The 13411-nt window shown below is 44.4% G+C and overlaps 1 protein-coding gene across 2 annotated transcripts; it reads right to left on the bottom strand.

Moving 5' to 3' along the window:
- Nucleotides 1–1616: 1616 nt before the first annotated feature.
- Nucleotides 1617–11547, bottom strand: csnk1e (casein kinase 1, epsilon). 2 transcript variants are annotated; one of them, XM_034571186.1, is made up of 11 exons: nucleotides 11112–11547; nucleotides 9610–9707; nucleotides 9416–9526; nucleotides 8300–8448; nucleotides 5400–5628; nucleotides 5063–5233; nucleotides 4755–4903; nucleotides 4464–4665; nucleotides 4225–4370; nucleotides 2918–2983; nucleotides 1617–1899 (listed from the first exon to the last, which is right to left on the bottom strand). In XM_034571186.1, exons 2-10 carry the CDS (start codon nucleotides 9683–9685, stop codon nucleotides 2951–2953), a joined length of 1266 nt encoding a protein of 421 aa, XP_034427077.1. In that variant the 5' UTR covers nucleotides 9686–9707; nucleotides 11112–11547; the 3' UTR covers nucleotides 1617–1899; nucleotides 2918–2950. The 2 variants fall into 2 exon arrangements, with proteins under 2 accessions (XP_034427077.1, XP_034427076.1); XM_034571185.1 differs by having other exon boundaries at nucleotides 1617–1902; nucleotides 11112–11546.
- Nucleotides 11548–13411: the final 1864 nt, after the last annotated feature.

Below are 13411 nucleotides of genomic sequence, written 5' to 3'. Positions count from 1 at the left end.
GTCACCTGTGGTGGAAGAAGGATTCACATTGCTCATCAAAGTAGCATCACCACAATGTAAAAACTATGGTGCTGTGGCCCTGAAGAGCCAATCACAACACAATGTGTAACTGAGGCAAAATGATGAGGACTATTTAGTCTTCAAAAATGTTTTATGTTTAAAGAACAACGGGAAAGGGGACAAATTCAACATTTAACCAATGGGGTTAAAGTTAGATAACATTCTCAAATGAAAATCATAGAAAATACAACAAAACTAATGGCACATACCTTCGCCAAGGCCAAACAGTCCCTTTGAATTAAATGGCAAAATGGTGAGAATGTTGAAATCTTGCAATCCGGAGCCGCATACAAATTTAATGGATTGCTCTCTGACCCATATCGCATCCTTCCACCAAGTTTTGTGGAAATCTGTTCAGTTGTTTTTTCTGTAATCTTGAATACAAACAACCCGAGCCTAACAGAACCTATGACCTCCTTGGCGGAGGCAATAAAATGACTGATTTCTGCAGTACAACCACGAATGAGTAAATATGCCACCATCAAGTGGAACATACAATCAGTAGTCTGTATAGGCTGTGTATATTTTTTTTTATTGATTCAGAAAATATACACAAATATCATAGTAATAAAGTTGAAGCATGGTAAAGAAATGTACAGGACATCAGTCAGCTCCTTTCCCCTCGGTGACGTCTGTCCGTCCTGACAGCTCTGGGCCAAAATATTCACGACAACCTTTCTGTCATTGTCTTGCCACAATGGAAACCAAAACACACACAGACAGACACACCCACACACACACTTGTGGCGGACTCTAAAGGTAATGGTTTCACACTTGGCTCCAGGGCTCTCAGGAGGTAAACAGTACTCTTCTCTCCAGCCTCATCTTTTCACAATCTGTCACATTCTGCCAAAAGGTATCTACATATTTTTACAGGTTTTATAAAACAAGAAAAATGCAAACGTAAAAGAAAAATTACAAATGTAACACCAGAGATGTTGGGCACCAAGATCTTACAACATCTTCTCATTACCCGGAGTTACAAGCAGGACTGAGGCAATTGAACGATCCTCGAGACTGTCCCTTCGTCTTGTCCTCAACTCAAAGCCGTCTTATTCCTCTTCTCGCTCTTTTTCTTCTCCATTCACACAGCATCTTTTCCTCGTCAGTCTCGCCTCCGTTAAGACAAGCTTTGAACTGAAAGGTGGAGAATTCAGCCTCGCTCACCTTCTCCTCCTCTGCTCCTCCTTTACTCCGACTCTTTAAAGGAAAGCTGAAGATGAATACTTAAGACAATAACACACAGACACAGACAGCGACATTCACTGACGAAAAGCAGCCTTGCTCCAGATTCAGTTGTCCCCTCCGTCTCATCTCCTCCTGCGTCCATGTTTAAGCATTCTCTTGTCTATTAAAGGCCTAAACACACTTTATGTTTGTTTTCCTCTCCGTAGTTGTGTATATATTCATTTATAGTCAAGAATAGTCACCGTAAGCAGCAGATGTTGCTCTCAAACATTAGCAGGTTGATAGTAGATTTCTATTTTTTTCATGTAAACCACAGAATATTTGAAATTTAGTCCATTTTGTGCACTTTGATGTTTCTTTTTTCGTTTTTTTTGCAGTTTGAGCCTCTGAGTCGATGGGCAGGTGAATGTGAGTGAAGGAGAGGCGGGACCTGTGTGTTGTTTCAGCCCATTTCTTCCTCCAGCCGCACCACAAAAGAGCAGTTCCAGCCAAGAGTCATCGTCATGTCAGCGTATTGCTGGCACGCTCAAACAGCACTGACACACACACGGATCGTCCTCGTCCCCGTAACGCCTCCTCCTCTTGCTCCTCCACTCATTCATGTTTCATTCATCCGTTTGAAAAGTAAGGGGTACATTTGATACCCTGCAGCTGCTGAAGCACAAGCGAGAAAACAAGGGAGAGAAAAGTTAGTTTTTCAGTAAACTGAAGGAGAAATTGCAGCTGCCAACATTTTTCAAATCTGTACGTTTGTTCTTAAAGTGAAATATGCAAACTCAGATTTACTTCATTGTTTTAGATTCTATTTTGGCAACAGTTCACAAGAATCTTAGAATCTTCATCGAAGACATCCTGTGGTCAATTTTCTATTAGATATCGTGGAGTTATTTTGTGGAATGAAAATGTACATTTATTAGGTTCCTCTCTGCCACCTCTACTGTTCAAATCACAACACAACACACATCTGTTTAGACTAATCTACCATATCTTATATATCTATCCCTCACTAATCAGATTTGAACCTTTGGATTTACTTTTCGTCTTTCGTAGCGTTCACGTATGCTGTTAGGTGTCTAAGCTTCTTAACGTCCTTAACCTGATTCTAACCTTGGTTTTTATTTTAAACAATTCGATTGTTGTTTTATTGTATCGATATGTGTTTTTGTCTCCTAATATGATTCTAAAGTTTAACTTAAATTTTTTAAAGTTGTGTAAATTAAACTAAACTAACCTTAAACCATAAAAAGGCCTAAAAAGCTGGTATTTTTGTGTGTATTTTGAGCTCCAATATGTTTTGTAGCTTCTTGGTATTATGACGCTACTTTTGATTTTCTTCTACACCAAAATTGAAACCTCTTGTTTAAATTGTTAAACCTTGGTTTAACCTCTTGTCCTGTTTTTTCCCCCAGTTATTTTAAAAGCAACACCTCATCTATATTTCATATCTTATTGTTGCTAAAACTGTTAACTTTGATATTCAGCTAACTACTTAGCTGAATATCAAGTGTTTCTCTCTACCTCTGGGTCATTGAGGACAAAAGAGTTGGATAGCTGTTTAGGCATGTTCTCTCTCTCTCTTTGTGTGTGCGTGTGTGTGTGTGTGTGTGTGTGTGTGTGTGTGTGTGTGTGTGTGTGTGTTTGTGTGTGTGTGTCTCATGCGTGTCCATACCTGCCGCTGACCTGCAGACCAGCCAGGATGAACTCACTTTGCCAGATGTTCAAATGGCACACTGACCTAAGTATGGAGAGAAAGATGAGAAGCTTGAAGCAGCACAAAGAGAGACGACAGGCAGACACCCGAAGAACACTATGTATTTAACATCTAAACTCGGCCATGTCCACACCCTGAGCATTTACCTGACCTGACTTCAGTTCTTTGTGGACAGAATGTGGCTTTTGTGATTTGTTCAGTCTCACAGAGGTTTTCCTCTCACAGGAGTTGTTGCTACATTTGCTAAAAATCATGTAGGGGGTGACAGGTAGGCCCACAAAGAAATGGAAGCATAGCAAGCGATGGAAGGTTTGGACCATAGACTGTATATAAAGAGGATTAAAAACATAAGGGGGGGGCGTGGTAGTGAGGTCATGCCAATACATGCAGTCTCAGCTGGCACTTATAAACTAAAACCAAAGTGACTGGAAACACGAACACTTAAACATGCACCAGTGTGATAAGAACTACCCAAATGTCCCATCAACTAACATGGAGGAGGCAGGATTTATGACCAATACTGCAGCCAGCCACCAGATGGCGATCAAGAGGTTTTTGACTTCACTTTTAGTCATGTCATGTCGTCCATGTTTATATACAGTATATGGGTTGGACCAGTAGGGGAAGAGAGGCGTATTTACTGGTGCTGTCAGTCTACTGAATAGAACTGAAGTTACACCACAGTTGGTGAGCTCGGACCTGGTATAAACATCTGTCCTGAGAGATCTGTTCACCAACAGACATTAAAACGCATCCTGAATGTGTCTCCTGTGACCACATCTCACTTCCCCGCTGAATTTGAAAATAAACACAAGCATTTGTTGTGTTCGCATAGTCTGAGTTCACAGATGTGTGTTTGTGAGAGAGAATGGAGACAGGAGGGGCTGAATGAATCAATGAGCTGCGTGAAGAAAGATTCTAACCATTTGAACAAAATTGGTATCATTATGTAATTGACAGTGTTGATATTGTGTCGTTGTCCACAAACAAATCAATGTGTAGACACTGAGAAGCAGAAAAATACATTTGATTCATTGTGAAACTGTAGCAGGTCAGTTGAGTAGGTGGTCATTCATTTTGTGTTCATACAGTGAAAAGAATGTGGTCACATGCACCTTAGATCACCTCTGAATGTGATCAGATCTCAGGATGCATTCAGGACACATTTGTGTATATTTCCTAATGCACACGTAAGGCACCAACTCATTGTACAACAACGTCTCACAGAACCTGTCACAGTCACAACCTGTGACAGTTTTTCCTACCTGTGATGCAGTGATGCGTGATTGGTCGAGGCGTGCAGTGAGGTCAGAGGAGGAGACGTTGGCCGGGGCCCCGCGATGGAGCCTCATGGCCACCTTCCTCTCTCGCTCGGCTCGTTCTGCTCTCCCCGCCTGAGGCGAGCGGTTACCTGCACACGTATGAAGACAGACTCATGAAATAAAAATGTGATGCAGTTTTTCACAGTTACGTCCAAACTTCTGAAACCAAACACCATGCTGACCAGGCTGCTGGACAACACGCGTAGCCGGATTGGACGGAGCAGCAGCGTCTGTCTCGTTCCTGACTCTGTTCGCTGCTGACGGGTTCGGACCAGACGGCAGAGCTCGCCCTCCAGCTACTCTCTGGCCTCCTCCTGCTCGCTCCTCCCCCTCTTTTCCCTCCCTCCTCTCCCTCTCTCCATCCTCTGCAGTCCGGCTGGCCCCCTGCAACACAGAGGAGCGGTCGAGATGTGAAAAAAGGGAACGATTTTAACATCCAAGTTAGATTCTCTTTGAGAAAGCAGAACACTCACAAACTTCAGCATGTTCCAGTCAAAGACGTAGTCGTAGGAGAAGCCCTGTCTGTGGAAAAGGTTCCTGAAGAGCTGCCTCAGGTAAGAGTAGTCTGGCTTGTCGTCGAATCGCAGGGAGCGGCACAGATTCAGGTAAGTGGAGAACTCAGCTGGGAAACATGGGAGAGAGCGATAAGTGGATTTTAAGCAAAGACCTGTGAGGTGTCGAGCCTTTCCAGACAAAACGTAATAATTCAAAATCCCTTTTACTGTCATCACCCTCTGTTTTTTCTGTATTAGATCCTATTGTTGTCAAACTCTTTACTCACAGGGGTATCCCTTGCAGAGCACCTCAATGGGGGTGGACATTTTCTTCTCGCTGATGCGCTCATACTTCTGCCTCTTGGTTGCAGCCTTGAGCCCCTGCCAGGGCAGAGAGCCCAGGTTGAAGTACATGAGAACGTAGCCCAGAGACTCCAGGTCATCTCGTCTCGACTGCTCTGTGGAGGAAAAGACAGAACAGAGAGGAGAGAATGATATTGCAAAAAAGTTTGAGAAAGGTTAAGAAAAGGTAGAGAAGGAGACCAAAAAAACAAGTAAAAGGAGAAAGAAAGAGAGAAGGGAACAAGAGAACATCTGGGCCAACCTCTGAGTGTGCCGTCTTACCGATGCCCAGGTGGGTGTTGATGGAGGCGTAGCGTGCGGTGCCGGTGAGGTTCTTGTTCTCGCGGTAGGGGATGTGCTGGTGCGTTCGGGCATCGCGGTACTTCTTGGCCAGACCGAAGTCGATGATGTAGACCAGGTTACCCTTCTTGCCGAGCCCCATCAGGAAGTTATCGGGCTTCACGTCTCTGTGGATGAAGTTCTTGGAGTGGATGTATTCAATCCTACTGATCTGCAGCAGTGAGACAAGGGAAAGGCTTTAGTTTGGATAAAGAAGAGTGTTGGTGGTCTTGCATGTTGTACCCCACAGGAAATGCAATATATGCAATTCATAAGAAAATGCTATTATTCAGCCCTTGGGTCGTTCCAGGACAGTGTGCTGTGAACGTCCACCTTACAGAGACTTGAATCTGGCTTGAGCTATGGCACAATCCCATTTTTGTGATACACCAGCGCTTTCCTAAAAATGGCGGCCTCACAGCTGGCAGATTTGAAAGATAAACTCTTGGTCTTAGCTCTTGTACCTTTAAGGCCTGCCTCCTGATAAAGCCTACTCTGCTTTGATTGGCCAGCTGGCCCACTCAGTTGTGAGTGGTCAACCGCTTCAGTGCATGTAGGAAATGTTGGCCTCGGCTCTTGCTTTACCAGGCTGGCCGCTGAGCGTGCATAACGCAAATGTGGGGACTGCAGACTTTTTAACTTTGTGTGGTGTGGTGTGGTGTAGTGTAGTGTAGTGTCGTGTCGTGTCGTGTAGTGTAGTGTAGTGTAGTGAAGTGTGGTGTAGTGTGGTGTGGTGTAGTGCAGTGTAGTGTGGTGTGGTGTAGTGCAGTGTAGTGTAGTGCAGTGCAGTGTAGTGCAGTGTAGTGTAGTGCGGTGTAGTGCAGTGTAGTGCAGTGTAGTGCACTGCAGTGTAGTGCAGTGTAGTGTAGTGCGGTGTAGTGCAGTGTAGTGCAGTGTAGTGCACTGCAGTGTAGTGTAGTGTAGTGCGGTGTAGTGTGGTGTAGTGCAGTGTAGTGTCGTGTCGTGTCGTGTCGTGTAGTGTAGTGTAGTGAGGTGTGGTGTAGTGTGGTGTGGTGTAGTGCAGTGTAGTGTGGTGTGGTGTAGTGCAGTGTAGTGTAGTGCAGTGCAGTGTAGTGCAGTGTAATGCGGTGTAGTGCAGTGTAGTGCAGTGTAGTGCACTGCAGTGTAGTGTAGTGTAGTGCGGTGTAGTGTAGTGTGGTGTAGTGCAGTGTAGTGCAGTGCAGTGCAGTGCAGTGTAGTGTAGTGCAGTGCAGTGCAGTGTGGTGTAGTGCAGTGCGGTGTGGTGTAGTGCAGTGTAGTGTAGTGCAGTGTAGTGTAGTGTGGTGTGGTGTGGTGTAGTGTAGTGTGGTGTGGTGTAGTGTAGTGTAGTGTAGTGCAGTGTAGTGTAGTGCAGTGTAGTGTAGTGCAGTGTAGTGTAGTGTAGTGTAGTGCAGTGTAGTGTAGTGTAGTGCGGTGTGGTGTAGTGCAGTGCGGTGTGGTGTGGTGTAGTGCAATGTAGTGTGGTGTGGTGTAGTGTAGTGCAGTGTAGTGTGGTGTGGTGTGGTGTAGTGCAGTGTAGTGCAGTGCAGTGTAGTGTAGTGTAGTGCAGTGTAGTGTAGTGCTGTGCGGTGTAGTGCAGTGTGGTGTAGTGTGGTGCAGTGTAGTGTAGTGCAGTGTAGTGCTGTGCGGTGTGGTGTAGTGCAGTGTGGTGTAGTGTGGTGTGGTGTAGTGTAGTGCAGTGTAGTGCGGTGTGGTGTGGTGTAGTGTAGTGCGGTGTAAAGTATAAAATACTACAGTGTAAAATATGGTGTAGTATGGTATGGTGTAGTATAGTATAGTCTTTTATAGTATAGTGCAATCTAGTGCAGTATAGTGCAGTATAGTATATACAATTGTGTTTTTAATATATAAAAAAACACCCAGTTTGGTTTAAAATTGAAAGGTGACTGACATGATATTTGACAACGTAAGGGTTTCAAATGAGTATAGACTTTGATCAGTTATTTCTTTCATATAATCAATTCCCTCTACTGGTCTGTACTGGTTGCGACACTGCATGTGCGTCTCTATATTCAGACTGTTGTTGAGTGTTTGATCCAAAACTATGGGACAGTTTCAAAGGCCACAGTTCTCATCGCCTGTTGAAATAATAGTTGAGTCATTGGTCTTGATCAATAACTCCCGTCAGCCTGTCTGCAGATATATGAGGGTCATTTTTTATTATGAGACAATTCAAATCTTAGTTATTGCCTGTTAGCGGAGAGGAGAGGAGAGGAGAGGAGAGGAGAGGAAAGGAAAGGAGAGGAGAGGAGAGGAGAGGAAACGAGGTCAGAATGGCCAAGAGAAAATGGGACAAAAAGAACAAACGTGCCAGATGCAGACTATAGGATGACATATGACGGATTAAGAAACGCTCATAAAGGACACAACAGGCTGACCTATGTGACGAGGATTAAGTCGCCTCGACGAGCCTCCATGTCCCAGATTGGAATTGACTTTTACGGCGGAGCAGAGCTGAAGGGACGGACCTGGTGGGGGGATGAGCTTTGTCTGGAGCCAGGAAACAAGCTTTGGGAGTTTAGATGCAAATTATTCTCTGGTTTCAAATTCATTTAGCTCTAGTCTACAAATAGGGACGTGCTTTTATTGAAATCTGTAAATTCATAGTCAGAGGTTGACTTGTATTGTGTGCAAACAAGGATGAAAATATAGTCGGCTGTAATTTGGAATTGCTGGATTTAATTTGTACCTTTTAAATGATCTATAATTCTGTTTCTACTTTGAGGAACCCCTTCATGAAGACTCAATTAGATCTGTATTGAGTATTGTATTGAGTTGCTCCTGTGTGTGTGTGTGTGTGTGTGTGTGTGGTGACAGTGTGGACTGCAGACAGTCTGCCTCACCATCTGGTCGGCCAGCAGCAGCACTGTCTTCAGACTGAACTTGCGGGAGCAGAAGTTGAACAGGTCCTCCAGGCTCGGGCCGAGCAGCTCCATGACCATGACGTTGTAGTCGCCTTCGGCTCCGCACCACTTAATGGACGGGATTCCCACTGTTGGGAGGAGGTTGTTGCATAATAACACAAGGACGAGTAATATAATTATTTATCATGTATAAAAAACATTTATTTTAGCTTTATTTGGTTATTATTTCAGCTATTTTAAACAATGTATCAGTTACTTTAAGCCAACTGTTTCTTTCTTTGCTGCTCTGTTTGGTTGTATAGTAGGATAATATATTACATTTGTATTATTATTATACTATAAAACATTATTTAGGTAAAAGTTAGTGGTAATAGCAAAGCTAAGACTATATATGACCTTGTTTTAAGTGACTATCAGTTTATAACAATGCTTTATCAATATATAGTTACATATATTACATAGTAACTACATATAGTTTTATTTTATATTGTTTGATTCCATTTCTATTACATAAACATTTGATAGTTGAGGATTATTAATATATAAAGTGCATGTTGCATACATTGTACATAGATTATGTATAACACTAAAAAAGCGATTGTGTTTATTATTCATACAATTTTACACGACTGGATTTCAGATTTTTTACTTAGTGTAAGCTGGTATAATGTATGTGTTGTATATTTCCATATTTTATTTGATCTTATATAGGCTTTATTTATGTTATTACCTCTCTGTCTGTAAAAGTGATGCTGTAACATGTAATTTTCTCTCTAAAGAGCAATAAAGTTGATCTTGTGCGATATCTGTTGAATCCACCATTATCATGCAACACTAAAACAACGCTCAACAGCCATTCTGAGTATGAAAAAAAATCTCTTAACAACCCTAACATTTCTTAATTTGATTTCAAAGATGTGTCTCATTGTCCTGAAGTGACCTCACGTGCCATAAAATGCCTCCTAAACAACTGTCATCCATCAGCAGCTATAAATACCTCTGAACTCTTCCAGCAGCTGAAACTCCTCACTTCCTCTCAGTGACTCGTAGTAAACCTGTCAAACCTCTAAATAAAAACTCTTTAGTGCGCCTCACCTCCGCCCTGCATCATCTTGTAGAACTTGCTCTCAATGTGGAGCTGTGGATGTTTGGTTTTCACACATTCCAGTTTGATTGCTACTTCCTCTCCGGTAGCGATGTTGGAACCTGATGGGAGGAAGTTCCAACACATCAGCAGCAGCAGCAACAAACTGAGATTTATCACAAAAAAAAACACCAAACATACTCACCGAGGTAAATATCTCCAAAGGATCCGCTTCCTATCTTCCTCCCGAGGCGGTACTTGTTCCCCACCCTCAACTCCATGGCCTCTTAGTGTTTCAACTCACTGAAGGGGTCAACGCACACATGCAGACACACACACAAACACACAAGAGAGAGAAAGCTGTCATCAATCACTGCTGATCAATAGAGTTGAAGGACACTGTGGTGCAAAGCTGCAGACTTTGGACTGAGCCCTATAGAGCTGCTGTATCCTTGAGGAAAATCAAATTGGAAAAACAAAAATCAGGCAACGAGATGTGAAAGAGTGCAATCACTGCAGGTCACTGAGCCAAAACAGTGACATAGTGCAGCCGGAGAGCTGCCTCACTGGAACTAGGAAGAGAAAACATTGCTCACGTCCAGCCGTGAAGTGACTGAACGCACGAGTAGAAGCAAAAGTGCCCGAGATGTAACGCAACAGCCCGTGTGTCCTAATCAGCAGTGCTTCCGTAGAGTTAGGGTCATCGCACAATAAATCCTGCTATATCCCAGAAGACGATGTGGGCCACTCAGGTGCACGAGGGGGTGGGGGAAGAAGGTGAGAGCAAAGAGAAAGAGTGTGGAGTTGTATAACATGATTTATTCTGAGCTGCAGGGCGGCTGGTGGTGGTGGTGGTGGTGGGGGGGCTGATGGGGACAGGATCAGCATCTCACAAACTTCAAATGAGTCTGGTCCCATATACAGTACTAGCTATTTGCATAAACCCCCCAATTCCTGACTGGAGTCCCCTGACAAAAAGCGAATGAGTCATGTCTTCCTCAGCCTGCAGACCTCGTCTGTCTGAAATGAGAGGGACATGACCGAAGGCTTAAATCGTCTACAAGCCAGTTTGGCATTGCACTGAATGCTGACTTAGGTTCCTTTCTATTTTGGCACTGCATTGGTACCTACATGCACCCCCACCTCACCCACATGCACATGCACGGTGCAGGTGGGGGAAATATGAGGCAGAGCCAAGCCACTGCTGCACATGAACCAAACCCCTGTTACCTCAGGTTTCCCCTGTATCAGCCTCCAGAGCTGCTGCTGCTGCTGTCAGTGTTACAAAACTGGGAGCTGCAGAAGGACTGCAACAACAAACACACACACAGACACACACACACACACACATATACACCCAAGGAAGATGTGATGTTTTCACAGAGGATCTACTTCATGCAGCTGCTCCAGATAACACGGGAGAGCGGGGGGGGGGGGGGGGGGGGTGGGGGGGGGGGGGGGGGAGAGGGGAGGGTGATGAATGCAAAAAAAACCAAACCCCTCACTGACCAGCAAATAACCGCACCCTCCTTATTCCGAGCCCCCACCGTCCCAGGCACACACAAGCACCTCAATATGACTCGGTTTGTGTAACCTGAACCCACCCCATCGCACAGACACACACCATCACACACAGACACACACAGCAGCAAGCCTCCAGACACCTTGACTGGCCAGCGCTGCCCGCCGCCGCCTCCTCCTCCTCACCGGGTTCAGTCCCGATCCGTGGGTTCGCCCGGTTCCGCCTCACTCAGGACCCTGGACAGCGACGCGGCGGCGCGGCTCCGGGCGGCTCATAATAACCTCGGGGATCTGTGACCTCAGCTGCCGCGTCCCACGGAAAGACGACCCGTCTCTCTCCCTCTCCGTCTCTTCCTCCGAAAATAAAGGGTATATATGTAGAATTATCCGAGCGGACACGACCCCTGCGATTTTCTACGACTCTCCGCTGTCACGATTTCTGATTTCTAATGAGGAAAAAACCAGACATTCAGCTCTCTCTCTCTCTCTCTCTGTACACTGGCGGATCGCCTCTCTCTCCCTCTTACACACCTCCACCCAGCTCTCTCTCTCTCTCTCTCTCAGTTCACACCATTGACAATATCGATGATGTCATCCGGAGACTTGCAGAGATGCCCGGATTGTCTTAAAGCCGCCGCGCTGCTGCTGCTGCTGCTGGTTTCTGCAGGCGTGGATGAAGCGCACTGAGCAACCAGCAGGAAGCACAGTCCTCACTGACCATTTTCTACAGTGGAGGAAATAAGAGCATGTGCAGGTTATACAGGTCTGTAGGGAAAAAACTGCAAGATGATCGGTTTCTTTGGTTTCTACTGTTTATATTCATTTCCTACTCTTTAAGCAACATTTCTCCCAAATTCCAAATTGACACTGGGTTGAAATGGCAAATGTAGATGTAAAACAAATCTGGACTGCATGGTCTCTTAAGTTCTTTCGGAGCTGTATATATAGGCCACTGCATGTGAAATGCTCATAGATTCATCTGTGGATATGAAAATTAAGTGTACCCTGCCCCCTCTGGTGCTCCTGACAAATATTACTCATCTACTTCATTGAATTCTTTCCACATTTTAGAAGTCAGTGAGTTGTCAGACTTCCCAAAGTTTAGTTCAGATTCAGTACTATACAGCAATGACCAACGACCAGGAACCCCCGACAAGAAGTACTTACAGAAGTTGAGTTTTGTCTCTTCGTGTTGGAGAGTCGGGGTAAATGGTTGGGCATCATTTAAATGTCAAAGTGAATGGGGAATAAATCAGACAAAGATGCCAGTGGTAAGTGTGGAGGCTCAAGCAGAGCATTAATTAGCAATAATTCATAAAACTGAAAAAGAAAACTAGTTATACCGCCATATGATTGTGGTATGACTCCGCCAACCAGTGTTCCTGGTTGGCGGAGTCATACTGGTGTTCCTGACATGTTACTTTCACAATAATATGAGGTCACCGTGACTCACCTTTGAGTAATCTGTGATCTAGAAAATTCATCTTTGGATCCAAGAGACAACTGGTCAAAATTTGAAAAGGCAAACTTGTGATATTAAGCTCGAGAGGCCAAAAACATGTTTTGTGAGTCCGCCGTGACACTTGACCACAGAAATCTAATCAATTTAGTCTAAATGAACATTTGTGTTGAATTTGAAAAGATTCTCTTGGGGCGTTAAGTTAACCTGTCCACAAGGCGGAAAATTGCACTCACAAGAACAAAAATCTATTTTGTAAGATCACAACGATATTGAGCTTTGACCACCTAATTCGAATCAGTTCATCATTGAATCCAACTGAACGTTTTAACCAAATTTAAAGAAATTACCTTAAAGGGGTAGTTCACCGGAAAATTAAAATTCACCATTATGCCGATGCAGGGGTGTTTGAGGTCACAAAACACTTCTGAAGTCTCAGGTGTCTAGTGGATGTAGCGATGCTAACACGCATCCGGCGAGAGCTTGTTTGCGTGTTTTCGGTGTGTGCGTGAACACGACTGAGGAGGATATCAGAGGACATTTAGTCAGGGTTTACTTGAATGACACCACACGAGCAGTATGGAGGCACGTAATGTTTTTTTCCTGTTGTTTATCAGGAGTCATTGCAATTGTATTTAGCTGGAACGCCCCTGAAACTCCAAAAGTGTTTTGTGGACTCAAACACTTCACCCACCGGCATAGTAGTGAGTAATCAGTGAATATAATTTTTTAGGTGAACTATCCCTTTATGGCCTTCTTGAGGTGTCGTGTTCACAGAAATGAGATGGATGGATGGACAACCAGAAAACGAGTAAGACTGGGATTTGTCATCAGAAGCTGCTACAGAACTTTTCTAGCGCAGATAGACTGGAGGCTTTCAGAAATACACCAGTCATGGGACCATACACACGGCTGCACTGCCACAGTTCTATTGATTTCACTGTTCCAGGGCACAGGGGTGACGTGTGAATTCATGAGATGGTTGACATTTGAGAGAGCAGGGGAGCATGTGCCATGAATTCCTCAC

The sequence above is a fragment of the Hippoglossus hippoglossus genome, chromosome 19, assembly GCF_009819705.1.
Source record: "Hippoglossus hippoglossus isolate fHipHip1 chromosome 19, fHipHip1.pri, whole genome shotgun sequence".
Lineage (NCBI taxonomy): Eukaryota > Metazoa > Chordata > Actinopteri > Pleuronectiformes > Pleuronectidae > Hippoglossus > Hippoglossus hippoglossus.
Note: the sequence above shows the minus strand (reverse complement) of the source record. Positions and strands in the feature narration are given on the sequence as shown.

What these genes read in the sequence shown, in the direction of transcription:
- csnk1e (XM_034571186.1), bottom strand. Translation starts at nt 9,685, where the DNA reads ATGGAGTTGAGGGTGGGGAACAAGTACCGCCTCGGGAGGAAGATAGGA. An exon ending in CTTTGGAGATATTTACCTCG is followed by an intron (nt 9,527 to 9,609) that starts GTGAGTATGTTT and finishes TCCTCCCATCAG; the next exon opens with GTTCCAACATCGCTACCGGA. An exon ending in CACGCATCACTGCATCACAG is followed by an intron (nt 2,984 to 4,224) that starts GTAGGAAAAACT and finishes CTCCATACTTAG; the next exon opens with GTCAGTGTGCCATTTGAACA.